The 11,851-nt window shown below is 43.6% G+C and overlaps 1 protein-coding gene across 1 annotated transcript in view; it reads right to left on the reverse strand.

The window, feature by feature from the left end:
• asic4a (acid-sensing (proton-gated) ion channel family member 4a) overlaps positions 1–9,172 on the reverse strand; it is a 77,224-nt gene extending 68,052 nt beyond the window's left edge. Inside the window, exon 1 of the mRNA XM_041950922.1 lies at positions 8,597–9,172. Coding sequence (XP_041806856.1) covers positions 8,597–9,172 — 576 coding nt within the window. The remainder of the gene's footprint in view (positions 1–8,596) is intronic.
• Between the last annotated feature and the right edge of the window lie 2,679 nt (positions 9,173–11,851).

An 11,851-nucleotide genomic window follows, 5' to 3' on the forward strand; every position in this document is an offset into this window, starting at 1 on the left:
ACAGGGTCTCTCGCCTGCAAATGGCCTCAAAGCAGGAGCTACTGACATTAGGAAGGCGTTAGCCTGAATTATTCAGCATTTTCTATCATGGCATATTGTTCCATAAGCTTGGTGTACATTATTAAGTAATATAGAAGGTCAGGGATTTTCAGTCGGTGTGAACATTACACACAAGAAACTGCTTTTGGTGCATTTGCTGCTGACCCAACCTCGAAGCCATTTGACAAATCATTTCCCAAGAGGAAGCTAAAAGGAAGGCCTGCTCAGGTGGTTTACACCACAAAGTCATATAGATTCAGACAAAATATCACACCTGTCATGACACCTTAGCGGTTATGTACTACAGTTCAAACCTTGTTTGCATAACTGAAGCCAACAGTAATGTACCCAGAGAGGGAAAGGGAGACAGAAAAGGGATGTTAAAAAGCTAACGTTATGTGCAATGTGTGTGGAAACAAACTCGAAAAAGCAGGAAGGGGCACAGGCAAGTGTGTGACATTAGACGTAATTCAGAATAAGGGCCAAGTGTCCAGCCAAGCGGACAGACGAAGCCCTCATGTTCAGACTATGCCAGGGGTAAATATTCACTGTGACATTTGTGCTGTATGCTATTTCCATCGGCTGAATTTTAGCCGACTGACATTTTCATCCAAGTCACACTGGCCGTGATTTCTACATTCAAAATCTATTTAAAATATCAAATAGGCTATACAGGATGTGCCCACAGTGAGTGGGAACACAGAGCAATCGATTGTCAGGTGTTCATGATGTTCCTGCAATGCAACCACGGCCTCAGAAATACCCACAGAGGAGATTTAACACCCCTCTGACACAGCCTCACACTCAGAGCTTCAGTTTTGTTTCCTGAGCTTCTCTGATTTTTTTTAGTTTAATGGCATTTTATTAAAAATATTTGGAAAAACACGAGTAAAACTCGGGTCGAGCGTGGCTCAGCGAACCTTTCGTTTCACATAATCCGGTGGGCATCCCTGATTTAACAGAGAAAGATTTAACAGCCTCTTCCCTGTATTTTTCAGCAGATCCATTGAAGCGCGACGTTACACAGTTGGTTAACCACTTTCCTCTTGTTCATGCTAGCTCTGATACTGTTAGCTATCATTTCTCGCCTTAAAATGTTTTAACACGTCTTTACTGCGACAGTTGGTGTGTTTGGAGATTTTTTCTTTTCTCTTCTCGGTTTTCCCTTTTAGCCCGAATTCTCAAACGGCTGCCAGGAGACATTAAGTTAGATACTATTGTGCTGTGTGCTCGGAACGATCCCACACACTGCTCTCTCATTTGAAACCTCTTATTTGGTGGCTCAAGTCCACGATCTCAGATGTACACTCCTCCTGTGAGTCATAGCAAACGGCTACATGTGTGATACACATTGGAAATTTCTTCCATGCAGTTGGAAACTGAAATAAAGAAAAATAAACAGATTTTGTTTATATGGGTCCATTTTACCATTTGGGCATTTCAGCTTTTATCAACATTTTGAAAATGGCTTACTGATGATTATATCTGTCTGGATTAAAGGTTTTTTTACATGTTTAGTTTTCATTTAAGGAAATAACACTATCTCATTGAACCGAATCCCGTGGTAAGGTGTCTCCATTTTTGTGTCCACCCACTGCATGTGCTATCTCTCGCAAAGTAATTAAACCACACGAGCGAGGGAAATGAAGAAGCACAAACCCATTATGTGGCGGTGGCCTAAAAGCAAGCTTGGTTAATTTTTCAGAGGAATTTCCACTAATGTATTCAGAGACTCTGAGACATGACAAAATTAAAAGCTCACATTGGCAGCTAAGAAGAAAAGTGTTCATTTAAAGTGTGCTTGGCCAAAGGCTTTCATAATCATAGTTATCTGCACAGTGAATGCTATTCATCATCACTGTAAACTGCAAAAAAAAGCCATATTATGACGGATGTTCATGAGTGCGGGAATACTTCATTAACCAAAATGGAGTCAACTATATTTTTAAGAGAAATGCATACTCACTGCTAAAACGGTACGGGACGCTGTGTAAAATGTAAACAACAACAACAAAATGCAATAATTTGCCAAATCCTTTCGACCTATATTCACTTTAAGACAGGACAAAGACAAGATATTGGATGCTGTTTATACACTCATTCTGATTTTGATGCCTGCAACATGCTCCAAAAAAAGCTGGGACAGCGGCCTGTTTACCACCGTGTTACATCACCTTTTCTTTAAACAACACTCAGCAAGCGTTTGTGAACTGAGGACGCACAAGTTTTGAAAGTGAAATGCTTTCCTGTTCTTGCTTGATATAAGACTTCAGTCGCTCACCAGTCCGGGGTCTCCGTTGTCCTATTTTGCGCTCCGTAATGCGGCACACATTTTCAAAGGGAGACAGGTCTGGACTGCAGACAGGCTGGTCTAGTACCTGCACTCTTTTACTACAAGGCCACACTGCTGTAACACTGCAGAATGTGACTTGGTATTGTCTTGCTGAAATTAGCAGAAATGTCCCTGAAAGAGACGTCAACTGAATGGCAGCATATGTTGCTCCAAAACCTGCATGTGCCTTTCGGCTTTAATGGAGCCTTCACAGATGTGTACGTTACCCAGGCCATGGACACTAACACACATCACAGATGCTGGCTTTTGACCTTTGCGCTGGTAACAATCTGGACAATCCTTTTCCTCTGTAGCCCAGAGGATACAATGTCCATGATTTCCAAAAACAATTTGACATGTGGACCCGTGAGACCACAGCACACGTCTCCACTCTGCATCGGTCCATCTCAGGCGAGCTCAGGCTCAGAGACGTCAGCGGCGTTTGTAGATGTTGTTGATATATGGCTTTCACTTAACGAGGCAGAGCCTTAACTATCACATGTGGACGCAGTGATGAACTGTAATTACCAACAATGCTTTTTCAAAGTGTTCTGAAGCCCATGTAGTAATATTCACTCATGTTGGTTTTTAATGTAGTGCTGCATGACAGATTGAAGGTCAGCCATTTAATGTTGGTTTTCAGCCTTGCCCCTCACATGCAGAGATTTCTGTGGAAGCGTTTACTGATATTATGCACTACAGATGGTGAAAACCCGAAATTGTGCAACTGTGCATTGAGAAACATTGTTCTTAAACTGCTTAGCTATTTGTCAGCGCAGTTTTTTACAAAGTGGTGAACCTTGCTCCGTCCTTGCTTGTGAACGACTGAGCCTTTCAAGGATGTCCCTTTCATACCCAATCATGATGCTATCGCCTGTTACCAATTAGCCTGTTATGTATTCTGATTTATTTACATTTTACACAGACTTCCATATTGCAGAACATCTGCAATATGGAAATCAGAAAGAGAGAACGCACATACACGTCATTACCCCCACAACATGTCCACATATGCTCCTTCTCAGTAACCTAATCACGCCCATGGGTGCAATCTCCAGCAATCCCTCTTGCTCTTTTTTAGGTGGATGGTTATATGGATGGAACAGTTTTTTCATTCAACTATATATGAAAAACCTCTATTTTGTCTCTTGGATTTGACATTAAATTTTATTTCACTTTAGCAAAATGCTCGTTCCTCCCAATCCCCACACAGTCCAGGCTGTGAGTCATCTCGTATTGCTCGATCATTTCATTGCCCTTTAGGGAAAAGGTAGACAGTGTATATTGATTGATTTGGGGCTGGATATATACGCTAAAACAAACAGATATCTTGTTCTAAAGATCAAATTCTTCACCAACTCAGGCGGCATTAACAAATGCAGCTGTGGCCGGGCCCAAAACACGGGCACAAGATAATTAGTCACACCAGGCTTGGAGTAGGAAGGGCAGGGAAGCAATCTGACTGAAGGATGTATTGATCCTCCAGAGAGGGAGGGGCTCCCATTCAGGAGTCATGATCAATCTTGCGAGCCAACTCTCTCAATCTGTGACGAAACCTGTGTGTGTTTGTAAGGGGACGCATTCTATCTGCAGTACAAACACTCTGAATACACGTTTGTGTGTGTGTGTGTGCAGCCACATTAACGCTACCAAACAGCTTGGTGTATGACTTGTCAGGAAGAGACAAATGTCTGTGTGAGTAAAAGACTCCCAGGGGTTAGAGGAAGGGGGTTTAGCGGCACCACAACATCGGAAGCCTTTATCGGTGAGTTAAAAGGCGTCCCTGAGCCGCAGATTCTCCTCATCAAACCGAGCGCTCCAAACCGTGGCACAGTGAGAGGTTTTAAAACCAGCTCAGGGAGTGATAGAAAAGGTAAATCTCCCCAAATATAAACTGTTTGCATATTGGTGTTATCCAGTGGCTGGTCACAGGTGGGCTTCATCTGATTAGACAGTGGTGATGCATATCAGGAGGAGCAGCCGACCAATTGCACTGTAATTCATCTTCCTCTCATATGCCGGAGGAGGAGGAGAAGGTGGGGAAGGAGTGCAGTGGGACTGAAGTGGGCTGTACAAGCAGCAGTTCTCCCTTTAGCCTCGAAAGATATGGGATCAGTGTTCAGTTATTTCTTTTTGCATTTTGCATGAAAGAAAAAGACAAGCAACGACAATGTGTGAATTTGTTTGTTTATGGCTTGTGGTCGGGGGTGGGGGTGCAGTAATGCTCAGCGCCGGCCTCCAGGGTGGGGTTCGTGGATCAGATATCAGACAGCATGCTAAGCTGCAGGGACACCCACAGCAGTGGAACGGGAGACGGCTAATTGACAGGCTGTTGGAGACGAAAGCCAGTCCAGATAGCCAGTCACTTTCACGCTCCCACACTCCTCGCTCTCCACCAGGGGGAAGGTGGGTGGCTCGGCAAGACGTGTGCGAGTGTGTGTGAGTGTGTGTGTGTATGCGTGTGTGTGTGAGTGGGTGTGCTGTTAAGGGGTGTGCAGACATTGGACCCACTAGGGAAATGGATGTCACTCTCACAGTCATCTGCACATGCAAACAGCACATTTTCACACACACACACACACACACACGTGCACACACACACACACACACACATATATATATGTAAAACTGAGACTGAAAGCCTGTGAATGGGAGTTTTCGCAGGACTCACAGACAAGTCCAAACACATTTCTCGTGGTAACAGTGATGATCACACTGCCTTTCCACAGATGCATCGGCTCGGAAAACCACATCTTACACACCACATCAGGGCAGAGTGACTGACAAGTGGCGCGACCTTGCACCTGAGAGTTAAAAGTAAAATCTGTGCATGGCCTCAACATGGCTGGAAAATGTAAAACTTGTTTCAGGAAGGGAGTAAAGCCGCTGTAGCACACGTGTTGTAATTTTGGTGACTCGTCTGTGTGTGTGATTGCGCCTCAACGTCTTATTCTGCACATTGCTGGTACAAACTAGATGCTGTAGGTACAATTCACACGCCACACACTCAAATGCTGCCCGCGGCTCGTTATCATCAAGATTTCATTTAAATTTGCCATGTTTTTTCTTTGCTCACACAAGGCAGTACACATATCGAGATCAACTCGCAATAATGTCCATTTCGCGTCATTTCTGTACATGAATATGGTTTAAGATTTCATTCCACTATGAGGGATCAGAGGAGGGAGGGGGCATGAACATCATCTGTGGCTTATACTATTAAACATTCAATTATCTATAAAACACACAATAGGGGCTTCAGTCAGAGTAATGACAGATTGCAGGTGGAGAGCTCTTCATTGTTGTCCCCGTTAACCCAGGTTTTTATAGATCACCTCGCATGCCACCCTATAGCTGTTTAGTTATCTCCATGAATATATGCAGAAGGGATCTGTCCTTGCTGAGAGCAAAATCTGATAATGCAGCAGCAAACACAGCTGAGAGTCAGAGCAAACCAATTCAGAGCTCTGTTTAAAAAAAGCCAAAGGGCTCGCTGCTCATCTCTGCGACAGCACCACACAATAGATGAACAATTATTCAGAGTTAGACTGGAAGAAAAATAATCTATTTATTCATGGCTTGTTGAATCAGCTTTATCTTCTGTGATTAATCCAAGTCAATAATGTAATCTTTAATTATAAAGAATGGCCTTATTGCCTACGTAAAATAATCATGCCGGTCCACGACGCTGGAAAGAGGAAAACACATTTCTCTGCTATGTGGTTATGTATTTTCCTGACTTAAATTAGAGCAGCCAAATTATTGTACTTTTTAAAAACTATTTTGAACAGCGAATACATGGAAGCCAATTGATGATTTTCTGTTATAAGCTAATGACTTTAAATGCAGCGGAAAAAATATTTACACATTTGATTTTTTTCTTCTAGATTCAAGTATTTTAAAGCACGCATTTAAGATTGTGGCTTTTGACTGAATTCACCATTCAGATGCAATTAGAAACAAAAGTATGAGCAGTTACTTGTTTCCCTTGTGGAATAAAAGAAAAAATGCTGAACAGAGGTCTGTTGCACAGAACATGGTCTGTTTACAGAAGAGCTAAAATGTCCAAAAACATTGCAATTATATTTCATCATGCAATTTCCCCAAGAGCCCCACATCCATGCTGCTAATACCAAAATAAAACATCTGGAGCTCCCAGAATGATCAATCGAAAGAAAACACATTAGAGGAAGCCGATCCTGAAGGATGGCCCTATGAGAGGAAGAATAATGACCAATGTGCGCAGGAGACTTCTGCATGTATGTGTACGTGGGTTTGCACATGTATGCACGTGATTAATAGCGCATCACCTGTAATAATAGCTTTCTTGCTGTAACAAATGATGTGCGATTTGTAGTTACAAAATACACACTGAGGCGAACACAGAGGAACTGAATGCGTGTTTCACTCGCACTCTGCTCTCCTGCCTGGTCCACTACTCCCAGTCCTTCCTCCCTAAGCGCTCCCCAGTCCTGTTCCCCACCAGGACTCGGAGTAAGTGATTTGTCATGCGTGGAGGCAGCAAGTAGCCTGTAACAAATCTAACTGACAGTCCCCGAAAATGCAGATCACATAGCCGACAGAGAGGAAACAGCAGCTTAGGGAACTTTCATAAGGATTTTAATCTGTGGTGAAGTCACCCAGTGTCCAACGAGCGCTACAGGACGGTTCATAGACTGACATGGGACAGACATTTCCTGGATGTCAGAATTGTCTGCTAATTAATGTACTCACTACTCAGGGAGGACTGAGTGTCAAAGTGTCAGAGGACATCACCGTCAAACATGCTAGAAGCACATTACAAACTTTTCGAGTCATGTTGCTGCTTCAGAGTGAATTTCGTCAAACTTTGCAGCGCCCCTGAGGAGCATGACATTTTCTGTTGCCTGATAAAACAACTGAGAAAATTTCTTGGAGGGGGATCCATTCTCGTGTCACAGGTGATTTTTCCGTCTCCGTGTGAGGAGGCAGCCTTAAAGACAACAGAGGAGAATAAATATCTGAATACGCTGTTAGAGAAGTCGAATGAGAAGCAGTGAAATGTCATTATTTCTTTGTTGTAATTTGGCACATCAGAGGTAATATAGCGCCATCCCCGTGATAAGACAGAATCTTTAGGTCTCAGGAAGGTGAGCATATCAATGTTCAACACACCCTATTAAGACTTGACACCTGCACTTTATCATCACTAAAGCAATTGCATATTCCTATTCCTGCAGGAGAGATGGGGAAATCCATCTCCTGCAATGACAGTGCCTTTAATAAATAGTGCACAGAACACAGGCACAAACTCTCCCTCTTTCACCTGATCCTTCCCTCTCTCTTTCTCTCTCTCTCTCTCTCTCTCTCTCTCACACACACACACACACACTCTCATGGAAATTGTTCCATTCCTTTTAGTCAATCTGGCTAATGCAAAAATCATGTATGTCTGTCTTTAAATATTTAATCTTAACAGCAGCAAGATTGAAATACAACGTTGAAGAAGCATTACTCCTTCCTCTCCTGAAAGGTACAAGAGCTCAGAGAGAGAGAGAGGGAGAGAGAGAGGGGGGGGTGAGAGAGAGAGAGAGTGAGGCAGCTGCTCTGCAATGTCAGAAAGAGAGAGGGGGAGCGACAGGGAGATGGAAAAGAGAGAAGAAGAGACTCGGCTATTTTCGATGACAATTTTGTTGCCATGCACTCTCAGCTACTGGAGTCGGAGGCAGCATTAAAGCACAGTTTGCCTTCGAAAAAGTATACAACCACACATGACAGCTCTCTGTTTTTCTTCTTCAGGAGCAGCCTTTGTTCTTTGACATAATAGATTCTACAGGCTGAGACACACGGCTGGAGAGAAACACTGTTGCTGCTTGGAACTTAGTGAGGAGAGATGCAGCTCAATGGCTGAGCCAACGCTATGAATCTTGCATGCAGAAATGTTATCGTGGGAACCACATGGCCCCTGGAGATGAGTACAAGCACAAAGAGAATTTCAATCCCTCTCGCCTTAAAGTGCTCATTTTGCTTTCATGCTTATTGGCAGTTTTGTGTGAACGGGACGAGTCTGGTAAAGTCACGTATGCACGGTTGCTCAAAGTGTTTAAAATGTGCAAGTTTTACTTTTACTGAACTTGTTTTGGATGAAAAAAGTTTCCATGAAGCCCGTAAATGGTGATGAAGTAATGTAATATGATTGCCACAGAGTCGGGCAAAGACAGAACTTCGAGAAACTTTTTCACTCACCACAGAGAAGTCCTCGACTGAACAGTTCTGCCCACTGAAATTGCAGCTCATGAGCATCTCTTCTAACTGATGTCCCGTCCTGTTGAAGATGTCCTGCATGTCAGGGGCAGGATACATTAAATCAGTAGGTTTGTGCCCATCCTTGTTTTTGGGGGGCAGACCTGTCAAGTTAGCCAGGTGGTAGATGTCGGCATCAGTGAGCGCGGAGAAGCGAAAGCGGTTGATGTTGCAGATTGTCACAGCGGGGAAAACCATCTCTGGGGTCGCCTCTTCGTTCAGAGCCGTGACATGAGGGTGTTCCAGGTATGAGATGGCACACTTAGCCGCTTGGTACAGAAACAGCGCCAGCGATGTCAAAAAGGCAAGAGCCCAGAGAGTCTGCCGGATGCCCAGGCGACCAGAGACAAAGATGTGGTTAATCCCATGAAGGGAGCAGGAGTTAGCAAACCCGGCCAAGTCCTTAGCCGGAGGTGTGCAGCTCTCCTCGATCAGGCTCTCCTTGTCCCCATCCTGCTTGCTTTTCTGCTTCTCATCCTCCTCTGCAAATTTGATTTTGCAAACAAATTCGATAGGCATGGGGGCAGCCAGGTCTGCGTTTTGGTTTTGTTTTTGATGGCAGCTATCAGCCCTGGATCACTTCCCTCCCACTTCCTTGGCTTTTGTCCTCTGAGCAGGAAGCAACTCCGGAAAGAAGAGAAAAAGACAGGAGAGAGTTTGTTGCTGCTGCTGCCGCTGCTGCCTCTGCTGTGACTGATAGTGCTGCTGCTGCTCCTGCCGCCACGGCTCCTAGTGACTAGAGCGCTGCTGCTGCTGTGCTGCTACTGCTCTGAACGCTTGTCTCACTACTTGATCAGCTCACACAGTCTCGCTTATCAGCAGTAATACAGCTGTCAAAAAAAAAAAACACCCTTGCACACTGCCTCAGACCCGCGGATGAAAATGCAGCATTTTGAGTCGGACTAAAATAGGCACAGGGTACTTAATAATTCATGAGAAGGTAACATTGTGATTATTTCCTCCTCACTGGCGCGAGTCGCAACTTCCCCGGTCATCCATGCGCTTTCCTGCTGACAGCCCCCCCACCTGCTTAATCCACTTGTTTGGATGGTGCTCCCACTCCTTGACCTGAATAAAGTTGGTGTCAAAGGTTGCTCTGCCAAACATCCGGCGTTTGATGTGAACCACAGGGGGGTCACCGCTTTTAATGCTACCCCAAACAAGGTCTCCCGAGAATGCCTAATTGAAACAATAATGAGGAGTGCGAGAAGTGGAATTGAGCACAAGCAACTCCTGGCAATCAATCTTGTCTTTGCAACAAAAAAGTAAAAGACTATTGATCGAGCGGACGTGTCTGTCAGAGATTAAGAGAGGCAGTACGACGCCGTTTTCTTATCAGGAACTAATGGTAGCATCACAAGACTCCTGCACGAATTTGAATTAGTGAATGCCTCCTGATCTGGACCCTGATGCTGCTAAAGATGTTGAAATGAAGTATTGATCTCCCTCTGTCCCTATCCTTTACAGTGTGTGTCTTAGTGCTGTTAATGGCCCTTTTCCAAGTTGCCAAACAAAATTATGCAAATGCGAGGCAGAAAAGTGAGAGCCCTAATGCATGTTATTCCCCTTTAAATGGAATTAGTCATGCGGGTCACATCACAAGGGGCTGAGACCTCCAGAGAAAAGGCATATTTAAAAGTGAATTCAACCGCTCCAAAACACACGTGCCAAGTCAAGTCCGAGGGAGCATCAGAAAGGAGAGATTACTCAAAACTGCAGAACGAATAAGGATACAGAATAAATCTGCTTTTTTCCTACCCTCCAAAACAACTCTCTCGATGACGCTGACCTGCGAAACATCATCATTTCTGCTGTAAATAAAGGAGAATTAATGCATAATCAAACACTAAATGTTCAGAGTAATCAGGTCTAAATCAGATTAAGCATGTATAATTGAGCTCTTTGGCTGCTTTAAAAACACCACCTCCTTTTAGGACAGAACAATGTAAAGACTGCCTGCTTTTGCCTGTCATTACAGTTCGTCAGACCTTTTATTTCTTACATTTTCTTGAAAGCAGGATTGTCTTGTGATGCCGTGTTCTTCCTCTAGATAAACAGAGATATCGAGGATATTGCCCTGACTTGATAGGAGAGAAGGGCCCATGTTTTAGCTATGCCTCTGGCAGCCACTGAGGTCTGCTAACCAAAGAGTGTTTTATGTAGTCACTCCCAGAGGATGCTGGGCTTATTTACAGTCGCACAGAGGAAATGAAAGCTCACAGTCCACGCCATGACTAAATACCAAATGTGAATAAAAAAACACGCAGGCACATCTGGCACATGAAAACCATTCGTGGTCAGGAGTGGATGGCATTATGTTTGTTTGTCAGAGCCAATAACACTCCAAACCCCAGGCCTATTTTGTGTTTGATGCCCTAAAAATTAGATACAATTGATTGAATGTCGCTGACCTTCAAGTTATTTCTGTCGCTGTCAATAATGTGTCATTTTGCAGGAACATTCAAATACATTAGCAAGGCTTTTTTTTTTTTTTACAGGGCTTTGTAGGTCACTTCTAACACAACCATAAATAGTATGAATCACAACTATATGCGGTTTGCAAAATCAAGTGTTTTTCTCCTTTTAACATAAAAGACTGAGCTGCGAATGAAAATGTTTGAGGAGGTTTAAAATTGCTGTGTTTGGTCTGTTTATGGAGAGGCAGGTTGTACCACTATAAGTTGCATATGGACGTCATCCTCATCATCTCGTCCAAAAGCTCCACCTATTGGACGTCTCCGAGGTCAGCTGTTGCTTTGATGTAAACTGAACTGTAGCATCTTAAGACACGTTTAACTTGCGGTCCGAAATTTAAAGAGGCTGATTTTGATAACCAAAAGAAATTAACTAATCAGTTATTGAATTTCAAGTTATTGAAAAAACTTTGTTTGTGGACATTTTCATGCATACAATTCAGCATAGTTTAAAGGTGCAATATATATAGAGTTTCAGGTTAAAACATCCAAAAATGAACTTATAAAATTCAAAATTCTCAACCAAGTGCGACAAAATACCAGTTTTGATGTTATGCCGAACATGTCTCTGTATTGTGTTGCAGAGATATCTACTGAAGTTAGCATGCTAGCTAGCTATTCCCGGCTTTGAGGTGGGACTTCCCTCTCAGGCCTATGCTGCCTCCTGTCCCCACCTGCACCTGCAGTGTCCGGAGTCAGAGTCCTGGTCACAGTCGTAGTAAAT

Source organism: Chelmon rostratus, chromosome 13 (assembly GCF_017976325.1).
Source record: "Chelmon rostratus isolate fCheRos1 chromosome 13, fCheRos1.pri, whole genome shotgun sequence".
In the NCBI taxonomy this organism is placed as follows: domain Eukaryota; kingdom Metazoa; phylum Chordata; class Actinopteri; order Chaetodontiformes; family Chaetodontidae; genus Chelmon; species Chelmon rostratus.